Below are 19283 nucleotides of genomic sequence, written 5' to 3'. Positions count from 1 at the left end.
CTTTAGCTCAAAGATCCAAAGAGAAAGGGTCCAGGCAGAGAGTAAAACTCTCATGGTGAGAAGGTTAAATGAAGTGAGAGTACACGCAAAAGAAAAACAGAGTTAGATATAGAAGTTAAAGACAGAAAACTGTAAAAGATAAAGTAATCAAGCCTTACCTGATCGATTCTTATCACAAGAAGCTCCAAAATTTGTAATCGCGATTGTTGATAGTGAAAACTCAAGCCAACCTCTGAGACAAGCTTGACGGTAAACTCTAAAATATTTTAGGTGTTTTCTCTTCTTTTTTTTACTTACTTCTCTGATTTTTGATCTATGTGTCTGTGTGCTTATATCCTAAAGTTTCTAGTTAGGATCGAGAAAGTTCTTCTCAAGAACTTGCTCTGGTAGGGTTTTGAAGACTGAGTAAAAATGTGATTATGTGTTTGCTTTGTGTGTCAGCGCTTCGAGACACTTCTTGAAAAGTCTCTTAGACGAAGTGTTAAACGACACAACTTTTGTGGTCGTTTTGCTCTTGTGATTGTCGTTTGAGTCAAGTTTCAATAAAACATTTGAAAGGTGAAAATAGACCTTACACTGATAATGTGTTTTCTATTGGTGTAGGATTAGACAAGTAAAATTCCTACAGTGGTATCAGAGCCGGGTTTGGGAAAGAAGATCAGCAGAAATTGAAGCAAAGATTATCTGGGAGGAGATAGACAAGAAATCTTAAAAGAAATATTACCAAGAATTAAGAACACACTCAAAGCTGGAAGAAACTCAAAACTCAAAATCTAATATTGATTCTGAGAAGGAGGTGAACAATTCTGGATCAGAGTTTAGATCTAGAAAAGGATGCAAAAACATCACAAAACAACAATCAATCTGAGAATTCTAAAACTTTACTCAACCTCAATACCAGTTTCGGTGACTTTCTTGGCACCAACAGTAACTCTGCACGACTTTTTCGGTACCAGTGACAACTCCGACGATCATTATAGTTTCATTTCTTTTATTTTTTTAAAAAAAATATAAAGGAAACTTTAATATTACTTATAGTAATACAAATGCCATATCCCATATATATTAAATTTTTTTATTTTAAATGTCATATTTTGTCCCACTAAGTTTCTTTGCCATATTTATGTAAACTAGGTTTCTTATTACAATATCTATGGAAATAATCCTACTTAATAAGCAATGCAAAGCCTATGTAAGCCCATTAATAAAATACTACAGCTCGAATGGCCCTAGATATGTGTGTCTAAGAACGTAGAAGAATCTTGGAATCGATCAACTAATGAAGCTAAGCTTTGCTAATGTCATCAATCTGCATGAACAAAAAATAAGTTTAACTGACATCATCAATCCTTGTGAATAATCTAACAAGGGCAAGTGGGAAATTCAGAGCCTGAATTCAAATAATGGTTAAGTTTGTTAACCTAACTGACTTTGATTAATTCCTGTCCTTACTACTATAAATAGGTAGAATTGAAAGTAAGACTCTTAAATTTTCCTTCTCACTAAAACTCTTTTTAACTTGATCACCGAACGGTCTTCTGTAGGGAAACCCTTGGCTCCTCGAACATTCCTTATCGAGAAAGGAGAAAGATCCTCAAGATGATGAACAATAAAGAATCTTAGCTTACCTATTTTAGCAAGTCATTGTAGTGCATGTTTTTTACCTTAAAAATTGGTGTTTTATGTGGGAACTTCCTTGATCTTGCTTGAAGATAAGTACATCTAAGTTGATTGGAAGATTTTGTAAAATTTCTAAACAATAACTCAAAGATTCAAACAAAGAAGCATCATGTCTCCAAAACAAACCAACTATGGAGCTAACATCATTGAAATGTTGGCTTAACAAGTGTTGTGATCACTGTCATTAATGCAGGGCAAGTACAGGTAGAATGCTAAGATGGCCAAAATGCAAAAAGAAAACAATGCTTGACACACTCAACAAGCAATTTAGTCAATGAAGAATCCTCTGAATCTTTCCATAAGTGAGGGACGTACGAGAATGCAGAAGCCAAGACCACTGATCTAAACGTGCCTACCACCAAGTTCAAAAACTCTGCATTCATTGTCGATCTAACGCGAATGCAAATCCTGCTACATCTAATCTACCAACACGCAAGAAGGATCCACATAAGCCAAGCTAGTAGGTTCCTCGAACGAAAATTATTTGCATCCATAATTTACTTTTAGCTAACTGGAAGGAGATCATGAAAAATGAGGTGCTACAACAATACGGTCCATTCTAAGTGCAAGGCACTGCAAACTTGATGGAATTGGAAATGAGTAGAGCTAAAAATTCTCCATCCGTTGATTAAATCCTCAATGAGTGAAAACCAAAAGATTCAACGCCTCTAGTCTTTCGGACCCTCAACAACAAGGAGATCCTCTCATGCACATTTACTAGTTCCAACAAAAAATGTGTCTAGAGATTGTGAAGGAGGATATTCAGTGTAAGTTTTTCGCACTTAGGGTCGAGCCTGAGCTAAGGCCGACTAGGTCTGCGCTTAGTACATAATTTAAAAAATCTACATTTTTTTAAGTAAAATTCAAAAATAGTACATAATTTTTAAATAAAAGGCCTAATAATTTTTATTTTCTTAAAACCCACCCAATCTCAGAGTCGGCGTTACTTGCCCCATATATACAGGAGAACTTTGACCTAATTCTGGCAATTGAAGCTGAAATATGTACAGAGCTTCAACGATATTTGCAAACAATTCAAACAATAGTATGACGGCAATTAGACTAGCTAGGAAGATGGAAGCAATCACTATCCATGTCCCAAACAATTGTTGATAATGCAATCAGAGTACAGAACATAAAAATTGCAAATTATGATTGTAGGCACATAAATAGACATTTGTATATTAAAAAAAATTATACTCAACATATAAACATTTTATTTAATCAAAATTAAATTTCATTGATATATTATATTATCAATCATGCAATGTATATAAACATCCATACATATATATACACAAACATATACACGCCTACATATATATATTCTATATATATAACCCATAAATATCATGCATGTAACACATATTTAAGAACAATAATCTTCTTATCCTCGTTCATTGCATACTCAAACCTAGATCTTTTGGGGTGTTTACTACATCTCAAGATGTGTGTAAGTATGTAGACAACAATGTTATGTTCTGAATCAAAATATTTTTTTAACTCTTTTGAACTATGATTATAGCCAAAAAGAATGGTTCTTTTGTTTCATGGAGTGAAACATTTCAGAGATTACTATTCTTGGAAGACTAGTCTACGATTCCTAATCTTGAATGTGAGAGAGGTGGCTAATGAATCATTATGCTTTTTTATACTATAGTGTAGTATAGGAAATATCTTAGGTACAACCCTGAAAAGGGTGATTTGGTGTACCCCAAATAGTGAAATTTGATAGGTCTTTAGCTTTGATTTAGTATTTCTAACTATGGGCCTGCGGAATAGAGGAACATTTCCATTAGAGCAACAAAATGATGATTTCAGAGTAAGTAGCTAACAATATTTATTTGTTTTACATTATTCCCTAAAAATGCTCTCCAGGAGCTCACTTCATTGAAGTAACAGAGACTTGCTCTCTTCCAATACGAAGTTCACATAGTTGACATCCCTTGGAATGGACCCGTCCAAGGTCTGTGATTTGTTTGAAGACTCTGTTCAGATTTCTCATGATGACATTACGTTCGCCCTCAACCCAGGGGAAGTAGATGAACCCCAAGAGGCCAACCAAGTCCTACTGGGTAAGATTATTAGCCGCCACAGATTTGGAAATGCATCCATTCAAGGCTCTCTTAAACTCTCCTGGAATGCTATTAAAGGATGGAAAAGGAAAGAAATTGGAGATGGCATCATCCAATTCACATTTGCGCGCAGAGAGGATGCATTAAATGTTCTTGCACGAAGACCCTGGTTTATCTGTGGAGCTTTAATAGTGATCATGCCTTGGCCTGCATGGTTATCCCCAGCCGAAGTCAGATTTGATAAAACACATTGGGGTACACATTAAAAGCATTCCCCCCTTCTACTGGAATCTCTCTAATCTTAAAGAACTTGCTTCCAAGGCATCCCCTGTGTTTGAACTCCCTCCCGGCGTTGAAGACACAATTGGTATGAGTACCCTTCGATTCCGAGCCACAATCGACATTAACAAACTAATGTTTTTGGGATTCTTCCTTCGGCGACAACGACTCAAAGACCTGTGGTTACAGTATAAATATGAACGCCTACCAAAGCTGTATTTTAAGTGTGGTGCTCTAACACATGACCAGAGTGTGTGCTTCAAATCTCCAACAATCATTAAGGACGCCAATGGGAATTTCTACCCAATGTTTAGAGTATGGCTTAAAAGTGATGCTTCGGAGAAATCCACCTTCACAACCCCTCTTGATAAATGGTTCCAAGACTGGGTTTTACAGAAGCGTTTATGTCATGATCCCATTCTCCGAAACCAGATGAAGGTGCACAAAGCTATTCAAAATGGTGAGCCTGCAGAAATTAGAGAATGCAGAAGACAACACCCGGGGAAGAAGAGGATCGTCACGCATAATGAGAAGGCCGTCGGTGACACGCAGTCGGAACTAGTTATTACCCAACTTCCCTTGGTTTATCTCCCGGGTATTGGAGAAATTACCCCTTTTGGTAATAATTCAAAATTGGTCTCCATTCAAGACCTGCAGGAGGCGGCTAAACAATATGCAGCTGCCCAGACCAAAAAGAAATTAGGCAGCAATGGTGATCAGGGGTCATTCAGCATGCAAGGGCCAGCATTGGTGATGGGGACAAATGGGAATAATTCCTCTTTGGAGGAAACAAATGCATACAACATAGGAACTAGCCAAACCGATATCCCATTTTGGAAGTCATCTGGGAAGACGACAACCGATACTGGAAAGCAAAGAAATCCCGCCAATCAAAGTATATCAGGTCAAGAGCCGATGGAACCAAATAACCTGTTTCGTAACTCGATCCTTGGAAGCCAAGCCCAATTCATTGATTGGCCTTCCAAAGAGTGTTGGGCCCAGCCCAAAGCCCGAGAGCTACTCATGGGATCCTTAACTGTGGATAAATTTCATAGAGAGCCTACCCTTTTCAACCCTATTATTGACATATAGGACTTTAGGGTGCAGGAGCACTTGCATGGGCCGAGAAAGAGGAAGACCTCTGATGGACTCTTATTTCGCCCCAATACAAAGCCCATCTCAACACCAAGTTCTTCTACCCAGTGGGTTCGAAATGATAACGATTCCCCCTGCCAGCGCAATACATCTGAAGAAGACGATTCCCAGGTGAAGACAAATACACAAGTGAACCTCACAGGAGTGCCGAATGAGAGTAACTATTCACCGGGCTATGATGGGGAAACGAAGCCATCTTCGAAGAGAGGAAGGAGGCAAGCCAAGTCCCATGTGGCCCCTGTCGAAGCTGGAGCTCGAAAAAGAAGAGGCAGACTTCCAAAAACTCAATCCCCGCTGGCTGCAACGCCTAAGTCTTTCAAGAAAGGAAATAATGCCAAATCTAAATTGGGTGGCAACTCCACAACGATTAACCACCGGGAAGATAAAAACCTTTGATCTTAAGGTTAATTTAGATAATCACTTTGTTATCATTGAAAAACAGAGAAAGCCAAGTACTAGTTGTACGATCACTGAAATTGTTGAAGCTAGACAAGAGATGAAGGAGAATTCTGAGTTGGATTTTCAGTTTGGGGCTATGGAGACTAGCCCGGAAAAGTCTCCAATGTCGCCATGAAGATCCTAGCTTGGAACTGCTGCGGTCTCGGGAACTCCGCGACAGTTCGACAATTGCCGCATTTGGTGCACCACCATAAACCCGACATGATGATCCTGTCTGAAATTCGTCTTCCTCCGGAAAAATTCACCAGAGTATGTACTAAACTCCACTTTTTGAATTTGCATTATCTTCCACCCGTTGGGCTCTCGGGGGGTCTTGCCATGTGTTGGATGAAGGGAGTTAAGTGCAGTGTTCAAGCATCCTCCAAATACTTAATAATGGGCAAAATTACCTCTGACCCCCCAGGGATACCGTGGATGCTATTGGGTACCTACGAGCCTCCCAACAGATTGGATGAAGAGCAATTTTGGGTAAATGTGGGTGACATTGTTCTGAAGTCCCAGAATCCTATGCTTATGCTAGGGGACATGAATGGAACTCTAAATGATAAGGAATGCTTCAACTATAATGGTAATGTCTCCCAATACGCATTTGACTTTCGAAGAATGGTTCATAGAGCTGGTTTGATCGACTTAGGATTTCTGGGTCCTAGTTTCACGTGGGCGAAAGGGGGAAGAAGCTCAAGTGGAGGAGGGGCCATGAAAAGAGCCAGGCTTGACCGTGGTCTTGCATCAACTGACTGGAGAATTATATTCCTCAATGCAATCGTCAACCACCAGGCGGCTACGGAATCCGACCATAGACCACTGCTTCTTGACACTGTGGGAGGGGTCAAATGCAAGGGCCGACAATTTAAATATGAAAACATGTGGGCAAGAGATCCCCGATCCTTCTGGGGGTAAAGGAAGCCTGGAAAGCTAGGCGTCACGCAAATCCTATGATCAATTTCCACATGAAGGTGAAAGGAACGGGTAGAAAACTTGGGAATTGGAACAAAAACCAATTCACACATCTATCTCGGCAAATACAACTCGCGAAGTCCCATCTACAGGAGGCAGAACAGAAGAATCCTGATAATGGCTATGAGGTCGAAAATGCGAGGCAACGTCTCTCCAAGGCCTTGCTGAGGGAGGAAATACATTGGAAACAAAAATCTAGAGTGCAATGGCTACAAGAGGGAGACATGTGTTCTAAGTTTTTTATGGCATCTACAATTGTGAGAAGATGAAGGAACTACATTCAATACGTCAAACACACTCCCGATGACGTTTGGATAAGAGACCATGACCAAATTGCTCAGTGTTTCCTCAATAAGTTTAAGGAGTAAATCAAAAAAGCTGACCCTGGCCTCACACCTCTCAGGGAGGGGATATTCGAATCAATCATCACAGAACAAGATAACATCCCCCTCAATGTTATTCCAGAGGGAGAAGAGGTGAAGGCGGCTCTTTGTGACATGGGGAACGATAAGGCCCTGGGTCCGGATGGCCTTCCACCAAGTTTTTACTTGCATCATTGGGACACAGTCAATGAGGATCTAATCGAGATGGTGGTCTATTTCTTTACACACTTGGAGCTGCCTAAATTCATTAACGATACATCTTTGGTGTTGGTTCCCAAGGACTCCCCATGTTTAGTCAATGACTACCGTCCGACTGCTCTATGTAATGTGGCATACAAGATAATTTTTAAGATCATTGCCTCAAGACTAAGACATATCCTCCCAAGAATAATATCTCCCAATCAAGCAGCTTTCGTCAAAGGTAGACATATTGCCGAGAACACAATGATTGCCAGGGAGATTGTACACTGGATGAACAAGAAAAGGGGCAAACGCGGGTTCATGCTAATTAAACTAGATCTGGAGAAAGCTTATGACAAGCTTGATTGGAGTTTCATCATCACGGTGCTACATCAAATCGGTTTCAGCTGTCCCTTCACTGATTGGATTAAGGTATGCATTTTGGTTGCTGAAATCAAGCTTCTCTTGAATGGTTCAATGGTAGGAAAATTTAATCTAGAGAGGGGTCTAACGCAAGGTGACCCACTGTCCCCTAGTTTATATATTATGGCTGCTGAAACCTTGACCCGCCTACTGGTTGAGAAAGAGAGGCAAGGCCTTCTCAAAGAATTCAAACTGACAAGAAGCGGAGGCCCGGTCACTCATTTGATGTTTGCTGACGACATCATTCTCTTTGTGGAAGCAACAGTCCGTGAGGCGAGATCTTTCTTGGACTGTTTAAACTCTTACTCCAGCTACTCAGGACAGGCACTCAATTTTTTCAAAGTCTTCAGTGTTCTTTTCTAGAGGAGTGGCAGGTAGAAAGGCTCAAGTAATTGCTCAGACTCTCGGAATGAGAAAGATGAATAGGAAAGCAACGTATCTAGGTCTTCCTCTAGTCAGATTTGTCAAACGAACAGAGGACACTAAATATATAATTGACCGGGTGTTAAAGAGGATACAGGGATGGAAAGTGAGGCTGCTGTCAAGCGCTGGGAAAACTTGCTTGATAAAGGCTGTCGGTTCAAGTTTATCAAATTATGTTGCTTCCTCAAATGTAATCCCTACTACGACAGCTAACAAGATTGATAAACTTCTGCGTGACCTCTGCTGGGGAGATACTGAGATAAAAACGAAAGCTTCATTTGGTAGCTTGGGATCGTCTCTGTAAATCGAAAAGTGCAGGTTGCCTAGGATTTCGTGCCACAGAGACTATGAACAAAGTAGTCCTCATGAAATGGGCTTGGAAGATTCTAACAAGTGAAGACTGCTTATGGCGCCAAGTAATGAATGATAAGTACATCAAGAATCAGAACTTCCTCGAATTGGAAGCCAAACCGTCTGACTTAATCCTTTGGAAAGCGATACTCCGTATGCGGACTGATCTCCAAAAAGGTATTTGTCGGAAGATTGGAGATGGTAATTCCACTTCAATTTTGTTTGATCCGTGGGTGTCGGGAGATAATCGACAACTGATTCCTTGTGTCCACAACGCGGAAGGGATAAGTTTGGTAAGTAATTTCATCACTAACAATCAATGGAATGAAGATTTGATTAGGAGATGGTTTCGGGATGAAGATGCCAAACGAATCCTCAACATCACCTTACCTGAGAGAATCTTGGATGACTTTTGGCTGTGGCTGTCGAATCCTAGTGGAGAGTACTCAATTAAATCGGCATACAGAATGCTAAAGAATGTCAATCCTAGCTTGGAAGGGGATAGGAAATGGAAAACTATCTGGGGGCCAAAATTCATCATCGGCTTAAAATGCTTTGGTGGAGAATTCTTGCCAATTGCCTCCCCACTAAAGAAAAACTTAGCTCTACTATCCCCATTCATGATACCTTATGCTCTCTTTGCTCAGCCTCTGTTGAGCATAGTTTTCACCTGTTTTGGGAGTGCAACTATGCAAGAGCGATTTGGTTCGGATGTTGTTGGAATTTTGTATCGAACTGGGATGACTGGTTGGATTGGTTCTCGAATGCTATTAATAGGCCTCCTAATCTCGACTTTAATCATTTATTTGGGGGGGGGGGGGGGGGGCTGCCATAGTTTTTGAGAGCATTTGGAAGGAGAGGAATGGGCGTCTTCATGATAGAAAATCCAACCCAATTGCAATCTCAATCAATTTTATCAACAATAGAATTCGAGAACTCTCTCCACCTCATGACTCCCGTGACTCCCTTCAATCGGAGTGGAAGCCTCCTCCTGAAGGATGGGTGGCCTGCAATTCCGATGTTGCTATAGGACATGCTCAGTCTACGGGGGCGGCCGAGTTCCGAGACGACACTGGAGCCATCTTGAGAATCCTCTCGTTTCGGCTGAGCCACTGCGATACCTTGCCTGGAGAGGTGTCTGCTGTGTGTGAAGGTGCAGCAGCGGCAGTGGAACTCGGATACAAGAATATTGTATTTCAGTGTGATTCCTCAAACGTTGTTACAGCATTGAAAAGCAACTCTACAGAGATACATAATTTGCATTTCAATATCCAGGACAAGGTTCAGAAGTTCTCTACAATTGCTGGTAAGTTCAATCTTTGGGAGATCATGTGGACCCCAAGAACCTCCAATGGTGTGGCCCATTCTGTGGCTCAATGGGCAAATCGAAACAACAAGTTTGGGTATATTGATTTGGCCAATTTTGATGACTCCCTGTAGCTGGTTAATGCGGATGGTCATGTTTTAGTCTAGTTTTCTTTTACTGTCTACTGTTAGTCTGTTTTTTTTAGTTTGTTTGGCCGTGCTTGGCCTGTAGTTTCTTTTCTGCCTTGTCTTGTTGTTTGCTCTGCTTCTTGTTTTCGGGGTGTGGTTCCCAGTTTAACCACTAATCAAAAAAAAATAAAAAACAAAACAAAAAAAAACAAAATGATGATTTCAGTTCTCAGAGAAAAAAAATACTGATTAAGTAAATTCATGTACTGATATGAATACATACTGTTCCTAGAAGGCAAATTTAAATAAAATAAGACTAGTTATGATATAATCGTAATAATATAAAAGAGACTCACAATCATACATCCCAGAACCAATTCAATATTCCCAACACTTCAAGATAAATATCCTCCTTATCATACACTAGTAAAAAAACAAAGTTCAAAACAAGAAAGACAACATTTTAAAGTGCATTTGGTAACATTTTTTTATTAATTTTTTTGTTTTTAAAATTAGAAAAGTGAAAACAATTTCTAAAATCATGTTCTATAAAACTGTTTTTACAAAAAAAAAAATAATCACTTTCTAAATTTTTTAAATAATTTTTTTTCTTAATCAATATTTTGGATTCTGACTTCAACCTAGACCTTGGAACTCGGACAGATCCTAACCCCAACCGTCCAACCCTCGATCCCAACTTCGGACCCGAACCCAACTTAAATAAATTTAACAAATAAAAATGAAAATAAAATTTACAAAACAGACTTCTATTTTCTGTTTTTAAAATTGAAAAACAAAAGTTGTTACAGAACACATTGTTCTTTTTCAAAATAAAAATTTTACTTTTATTTTTGTAATTAAAAATTTAAAAACAAAAATGTTACCAAACACAACCTTAATTAATTAACAATATGATCATATGATTGAAACAAAAGAAAAGGCCAATACAATCAACTAATCCAGCTTAAATTCAAAAATACATAATCACATATATATTCAAAAGGAAGTAGAATGAATCCTTATCTCACCAAAGTTTGTAAATGAAGAAACTATACAAAAAGAATTCTAACCTATACTGATAGAAATGAACAGTGGCCAAAACAAACTAGAATTCAAATAGAAAAGTCAGCGCTATCTCATGAGCAATTTAGAAAATTGGCCAACCAATTCTAAATTTTTTTCAACAAAACGGTTCAACCAAACAGTTTCCATCCTCCAACATTCAATTTTTACGGCCAAAAGCATCTCTTTTCACGTAATTCTTTTGTTCCTTATTCAAGTTCGAGATGCACACTTTTGATGAAACATGAAACTACGCTCGCAATTAATGCCTCCAACAATATATCAACTTTGTTGTTCACTGAATCAACATTTTCATCAAATATCTGGAATATGCTTCATATGCCCCTCACCTCAAGGTGTTTCAAACCAATATTGTCCATCATCTTAGACACTTAATTCATATTGAAAGATCAATGAACAGACAAAAATAATAGCATTTGGACCTACCACAAACCAAATTTACAAGTATCAAAGTCCTAGTCTTAAATGTTGAAAAGAAAAAAAAAACACAATTTCTATTATAGTATCCACAAATCAAAATTGTAAGTTGTATATGTTAGAATTTGGAATAAGAAAAATGAGTTTTCATCTCAAAACTAATTGATAATGGAAGCAGTAGCCCATTCATATTATATATCACAATTTATTTCCAACATAAAACTACCACTAATAGTATATAAGATACTTTGTTAAAGTTAAATGGTCATTACTTTCGTACATAAGATTTCAAATATTTGGTGTGCAATGTAAGAGTGGTTGTATTTAAAATTAATTCTTTGTTGGATGTTAATACCCAAATGAAATAACAAACTCAAAGCATAAAAATTCACTATCTCATAAACTGAGATTGAAAATGAGCTCAATTAAGGTAAAAAGTAAAAGTCATTATTCTGTACCTTTCTCTTATAGACTCTGCCACGACCAGTATGATCAAATCCTACCAGGGTAGTAGAGTAGAGGTCAGCCTAGTACCAAAGAAACCTCACATTTTTGTACAAATCTTTTATGCTTCAGAAGTTACCATTCTACCTTCATCAATATCTTAATTACTGTAATTTACACAGATAAAAAAGTTCCCAATACATGAAATACCAAATTTTAAGTTTCAAAATAGCATTAAAAACCAAATATGTAAAATATAAAAAATAAATAAAAAACACCCAAACAATTCTTACCCAATTACATAAGATATACAACAACAAAGAACAACGAGATGGTTCTTTAATGAGATCTCCTTTAGCGGAAGAAGACGAGACAAAAAGACGACTCGTCGGTGTCGCTGGCTCCATCTTTGACGTCCACAAACAGAAGGGATCAATCAAAAATAGGGCAAATTTATTCTCAAAGAAATCGCCCGAAGAAATTGGGAGAAATAGAAATGTACAAAAACCCCCAAATCATAACGTTAAAAAGAATAAGGTGGGGTCTCCACTACAACACATCCCACAGTATACAATGCGTGTTGGCATTCTTCACCAATACCAAAAGGGGTTCTACGTAAACTACCCTTAAAAGAGGCTCTATTTCCGGTATATTTATGATGTTTTTTAGTTAACTAGCAAACTACCCTAAATTTTATGTTTGTTCTTTTCTATGTTATTTGAAAGTGATACAATTAAAAATTAAAGAAAAATATTATTAGTTATTAGGTGAGATTATTATTATGTGTATCTAAATATTATAGTTTATAATGTTGTCAATTAAAAGTGAATACCGAATGCAATATATTAGCATTTAAAAAAGTTTGATGATTTAAATATGTTCTTAAGTTAATCTAAAAATAAATTAAAAATTGATGTTCCAATACTTAAAGAAACATTACTTAAACGGGTGTAAGATACAAAGAAAATTAAAAATTAATCTCTAACTTGTTGATAATTGAAGATAGCATTTGTCTAAAAATTGGAGATAAGAAAACTAATGATAGTCATTAGTGGATTTCAATCTTCATTTGCTTCGATAGAGACAATAGTGTAATTTTTATATTTTATATTTTTCATTCTAGTCGGGTCCGCATATATCTGGTGTGACAGTCAGTAGTCCTGTGATCCGTAAGGGGAAATATCGGGTAAGCTGTGCAATCCCACATCGCCTGGGGAAAGTCAAGTGGGATGATTCTAAGACTGTGTAGGTATGGGACTACACAGTTGAAGAGGGCTTAAATGGATTAATTGGTACTACCTATGTCAACAAGGTGCATCTTGTTTTTCGGTAGCCCATCTCGAAAGAACTCCACAGTTAAGCGTGCATGGCTTGGAGCAATTTCAAGGATGGGTGACCTCCTGGGAAGTTTTCCCTTGATGCGTGTGAGTGAGGACAAAGCACGCTGAAAACACTCGTGTTGGTCTGTAGGGTCAGTCATCAATCCAGAAAGCAGTCAGAGTGGCGTACTCGTGTATAAGAGCCATTAGTCCGTGGGTGTATGGACCCAATGGAGGCTTGAAGCGGGGACATTTGTAATATCCAGTTTAAAATAGTATTTAATTTTTCGTTTGGATATTAATTGTGCGAGGATAATTAATTCATTTATTTGTGTTGTTAGTGAGTTGATATTATTGCTTAGAGTAGTTGTACCATTTTTTTAAAGAAAGTTAAAGTTGTATTAACTACGAAAGTAAAATATTATGATATTTTCATAAGTATGTAATCGTTTAATTAAATCCCGATATGAAAGTCCATTAGGTTTTTATAATATATTTATTAGATTTAATTAATTGTATAAGTGGTATTAAATAATATTATTATTTGATTAATGTTAGAAAAATTGTAAGTTTAGAGAAATTCGCAGGTTTAGAAACTGTTTTACGAAAATGACCATATCTGGAGTTTTATAACTCCGATTGAGGTGATTCTAATGGCGTTAGAAAGATAATTCAAAGATCTATAAATTTTGTAGAAATAACCATATCATAATTCGTAATTTTTTTAGGTGAAAACTAAGCCCTAAAGTTACGTGATTTAGAGGTTACAATTTAAATTTAAAAGTAAGATATTTGTTTATTTAATAATTTATTATATTGTTATTGCTATTATGTTAATATTATTATTATTCATAAAACTAAATCTAATAAGAGTCAAAATAGTATAGGTTTCATTAACCCTAAACTTATATCGTTCTATTCTTCCCACCTATCTGAGCAAGACTAACCCTAAAATTTTTAAAATCATCTTTCCATTACATCCTTAGCCAAATCTATACCACTCTTCACTCTCATCTTTGATCACCATCATCTTATGTCTATCGATCCAAGCAGCTCGATGTATTTGAGGTAAGAAACTCTACATTTACTTATTTATTGATCAGAGAATATTCGTAGGTCTCCTTTTCTTATTTTTCAGAATGAAACATGTTTCAATTAAACTGTCATATCTCTTTAAATACTCATCCGATTCTCGCAATCTTGGTGCCTATAGAAAGCTTATTCAATTTCCCATAATTCTTATGAAGAAACGTTTTACTGAATCGAAATTTATCTATGTCAAAAATTAGTATTTCTACGCTGTTTGTTGTAAATCATTTTTTTATATTTTCTATATAAGTTGTCTCAGTAAAATTCAAATATCTCTCTTAATAATAATCTGATTCTAGCTATCTTGGTACCGTTGAAAAGATAATTCAACTTTCTAAATGTTTTATGAAGAAACCATTCACTAATTATTGAATATTCTAAGTCAAAATTATTGTTTTATTGCTGTAGTTCGAAATCCATTTGTTTCAGGATTTCTAGAAAACTGTTTCGGTATAATATCTATATCTCTTACGTTATAACTCCGATTTTAAATATTTTAGTGTCATTAGAAAGGGAATTCGATCTTCTAAAACTTTTATGAAGAGAGTATTCTCTGATTTGGAATATTTCAGTATCAAAATTTTGGATTCCCGATGTCTACTGTGATTCCTTACTCCATATTCCTTCTCAGAAATAGTTTCAGTAAAACTATCATAACTCTCTCAGTTTTAATCCATTTTTAGTGATCTTTATATCATTGGAAAGATAATTGAATTTCCTATAATTTTTATGAAGGAAACTTCCACTGAATTCGTGTAGTTATTGGCCAAAAATAGTATTCTTTCTGCTGTACTGTAAGAGTGCGAATTTTAATGTTAGAGCCTTGACCCATGTGTTATTATAGGTAGTAGTGACAAGATAACAAGTTTAAGCAGCGAGATTTGAGGTAAGGAAATTAGATAGTTTTGTATGTGTTTATCTGCATAAACTTAAATTCTTTATGTATTGAAATATGATTTATGATTTGTTATTATGAATATGTATATGGTACTGAGAATGTGTGGTATGGACACAATATGAGTTTGTGAATTGATACATAGATTATGGTTGTATGACTAGTATATATTGTATGTTGTATTTGTATGTTGCATGTTGTATGTTGTATGCTAACGTCTCAGGTAAAGTGGGGGACCATGGTGGGATATGATACGGGATAAAGCCGTTGAATGTAGAGATACCCTACCCTACGTTTTACTGAGTCGTGTATGAGATTGTTATGGTGGGTATGATACAGTGATGTTACTGTTGAATATAGAGATACCCTATCTTATAACAATGGTAGGGCTGCATAGGCCCAGGTTATTATATGGGCGATTAGGCCCGGGATCTTGTAGGGCCGAGCTAGTAGGGTTATGTAAGTAATGGCTATGATATGTCAATGTTATGGTAATTACATTATTATTTATAGTATTGATATGATTATGTTATGAATATGATACTGGAGTTATGATCTTTGTATATATGAATGGTGTGAACAATTAGTATGGACCTATATGATAAAGGTTTTCATGTGTACAGTTATTTGGCTATAGTTATAAAATAAGGTGTATGATATTGCTAAAACTTAATAAATAAATTAATGATATGTGTGATATTATATGGTATTGTATGATAAGCATTTTCTTACTGGGATTTTAGCTCACCCCCTTACTTTCCCCCTACAGGCAATAGACAGGGAACATTGAATGTAAGTTTGATGAGTTGGGTCAGTTCTGGTATGTATACTGCGAGGGGCTATGGACGAGCAAACGGTCTAGAACGCCGGTGGAGCCTTGGTTTTGTTTTTTTTTTATAGTAAAGTAATATCAGCTCAGTGGGGTGCTACAAATTTATTTTTTTTGCACTCAACTACTTATTTTGTTTTTAATATGAATGATCATTCACCTTTTTGCATATTTATTGTAAAACCCACTGTGTATTTCCAAACAACTTTGAATCTTTTTAATTAATGCATCAAAATTAGTATTTTGTAAAATAAGGAAAAATATTGGGGCGTTACAGTTGGTATCAGAGCCGATCGTTCCTTAGCCCGAAGGATACTCACAGTATACATACAGAAGACTAAAAAGATCCCTCTCACTATAACGTAAGTGTTAGTTCTAATATGCTCAGTATTGCTATTAATAGTTTTATATGTGATACATAGATTTTTGTTAAAATATGTTTCCTAGAATTAGAGCCTCATCTGTAGTGGGTGCTTAGAGAAATTAAGAGAATATTACCCCTTATGATTGATTACACTTTTTACGAAGAAGATGAATAGGTTTTATATTTCTTTATTGCCTTGAATTGAATCTAGGAAGGACAGTGTTCCTTTCTATAAAATTTAGAATAAATTATATTACGAATTCATAAGACTTTGTTTGATAAATATAATATTACTAGTTAAGCTTGACAACATTAAGTTTAGATATGTTCATGGAATCTTTTCTCCCTATAATTGAACTCTTTTGTTTCTTTTAAATCAACCTTTCTTGTAAGAGCTCACACATGCAATTAGAAGATCAGTTAGAATCTTTGTGAAAGGAACAACCAGTAGAGGTGGGGGCTAAGGATGTGTGTTCCGCTGACCCACAAATGGTTGATGTTCCAGAGAACCCAATAGTAGTTAAGGCTAACGATCTAATAGAGGCATTGGAAGGAATGTGAGCATGACTAAGACGATTTGTTGAAGAGTTTCCACAGGCTCAGCACAATAGATCACCAACACTAGTAGTGGAACTTGAAGCACATAATGAAATGTACCAATAGCCAACTAAGTATCGATGCATAGAATTGCACCTGTCTACAAATGGTTAAAGATGAAGTCTCTACACCTAGTTATGAAAGGAAGCCCAACCTATAGGGAGTAGGGAATGATTTAAGATAGTGGATGCTATACTAGACTAGATAGGGTATTTTATGAAACTCACTTATTAAGAAAGATGAAAGAATAGACTTATAAGGAGCAAGTACTATCTTGATGGATATTCTATGGATACACACTCCTAAGTTAGATGGTAAGAAGTATGAATATTGTATATGAAGACTTTAAAGAAAAGTCTATTATACAAATTAGTCCAAAGAGGACTATGCCATCACGTAGAAAGGAGTGTAGCGTACTGAACAGAATCTAGAATAAGAAGTTAGAAAGAAACCTGATATAATTTTTTTTTAAAGTAATGACTTATGAAGGTATCTTGAACACCAAGAGATAAGTAGAGCATCAACAAATATTAGATTACCGAAGGAAAATTGTAAGTTTCAAACTCAAGGTCAGCTACTTTGTGAGGAGACAATAAAGTAAAATGCGCATGGTTTCGATAAAGACAATTTCAAAGGAGGAAGAAAAAGAAGATTTAGACACGGCTAACAATTTAGGTACAACATGAATGAGAGGCAACACAGAGGATAACTATACAGAACAATTCAAACTTGACAACTTGGAGATCATAGATATAGCTTCGTAAAGGATGAAGAAAAAAATTGGAGATCATGAGTGATACATCTAGAAGAATTTCATGGAACGACAAGGACCATACGAGTTTTTGTGAAGTGTTGGGATTATAAAATGATCAAGCAACATAAAAGGCACAGAGTATGCAAATGATACTACAATCCACTCATGATTTGCTTTGTGGACAATAGTATGAGTATGTTTAAGTGAATAGAAGCAAATAAGAAAAAAAAACTTACAAAAGTGTTAATTTTGGTCAAGAGAGGTGGCATTTCTATGCTATATATAGTGTTAGAGGAAAGAATGACATCAGATCTGCCAAAAGTTAAAGTTGTCAAGAGCTAAGAATTCAGACAAATATTTGAAATTTTCTCGACCTAGAGGGCTAGTAATGGAGCAATATCCTAGAGGAACATACTAAGATGGAATACGACAATAGCCATTATTTGGAAAATAACTAAAGTTTATCTAATTGGAAGTGAGGGACTTATAAGGAAAGAGAAAGGGATGTATATATTGATAACATGATTGCATTCAGATATGGAATGAAGATGCTTAAGTGAAGTATGGACTTATTTTTAAAGGTAGTTTAGGAAGTACGAGTCAAAGAGCCCTGACTAAATAATTATAAAAAGTGAGTCTCTAGTAGCAAATCAGATACAAGTGGGGTGTAGGAGGTATAATAACGATGAACAGAGTAAGGTCTGTTCGGCATGATTTGTCAATCATGTATATAGTATCCTTACCCCGACAACTTGGTTGATTGATATATTATGAGATTACATGATTAACCTATGGTTAAATAGTAAATGATAAATAAATAATTGGGCTACCTAACCTATGTTAGGGTTGAACTCGTTTTAAAGGGTTACTAATGCACTTACGATATTTTAGCATATGTAAGGTATGATCTTACTTAACTAAAAGTAGATGGTCTGTACTCGAATGTAAGTTGGTTTTAGATTTTGGAGGTCTTAACAGTGCAATTAAGAAGTTGGGATTTATTTTGTGAACTATAGAGGTCTACAATATGTAAGACATAAATATGGTTAGAAAAATACATAGTATTATAAATATGAAAGTGATGTGATACCCAGAAGGTTAGTATAATAGAAGAAACAATCATTGAACACAATACACAAATCTATCAGCATTGCAGATTTAGACTTCATCAGTATAGCAATGTAACACCACCTGATGAAATATGGAGGAAAGTAGGACAAATGGTCGATACTACTGGAAGGATTCCTCTTTGGATAATAGGTACTGTAACTGGTGTTCTGGTGATCGGTTTACTTGGTATTTTCTTTTATGGTTCATATTCTGGATTAGGTTCATCTCTTAGTTAATATTTAGTTAATAAATGATAAAATGAAATTTAGATGCTTATGGGCGATATCTAATGAAACTGTCGCTGGAATTGAGATCTCATTCAAAGAGAAGGATACCAAATATCTGGAGTTTCTTTTTGTATATTATATGGATGATCTGATCCGCGAGGACCATGATTGGGAATTGCTTGATCGTCTTTCTTCGAGGAAGGGACAAAACATAATCAACTTGAATTCGGCACATCTATTTGAAATCTTAGTGAAAGACTGAATTTGTTATCTCATGTTTGCCTAGAAGATAAAAGTTAGTGTGGAAAACTAGATAATCTCATAATCAAGTCAACTTGGTTGAAATGAGTAATGGA

At 36.2% G+C, this 19283-nt stretch overlaps 1 protein-coding gene and 1 long non-coding RNA gene across 2 annotated transcripts; one reads left to right on the top strand and one right to left on the bottom strand.

Moving 5' to 3' along the window:
- Positions 1–5849: 5849 nt before the first annotated feature.
- On the top strand, positions 5850–6548 carry LOC133031456 (uncharacterized). The gene has a single exon (XM_061104958.1). The coding sequence runs from the start codon at positions 5850–5852 to the stop codon at positions 6546–6548; it is 699 nt and encodes a 232-aa protein (XP_060960941.1).
- A 4175-nt stretch (positions 6549–10723) lies between these two features.
- LOC115721987 (uncharacterized) lies at positions 10724–12386 on the bottom strand. The gene is made up of 2 exons (XR_004012729.2): positions 12037–12386; positions 10724–11910 (listed from the first exon to the last, which is right to left on the bottom strand). It is a non-coding gene; the product is annotated as an uncharacterized LOC115721987 (long non-coding RNA).
- Between the last annotated feature and the right edge of the window lie 6897 nt (positions 12387–19283).

The sequence above is a fragment of the Cannabis sativa genome, chromosome 9 (genome assembly GCF_029168945.1).
Source record: "Cannabis sativa cultivar Pink pepper isolate KNU-18-1 chromosome 9, ASM2916894v1, whole genome shotgun sequence".
Classification (NCBI taxonomy): Eukaryota; Viridiplantae; Streptophyta; class Magnoliopsida; order Rosales; family Cannabaceae; genus Cannabis; species Cannabis sativa.
The sequence above is the reverse complement of the archived record's forward strand: the minus strand, read 5'-3'. Positions and strand labels throughout refer to the sequence as shown.

Coding starts and splice junctions, on each gene's coding strand:
- LOC133031456 (XM_061104958.1), top strand. CDS start 5,850: ATGATGATCCTGTCTGAAATTCGTCTTCCTCCGGAAAAATTCACCAGA.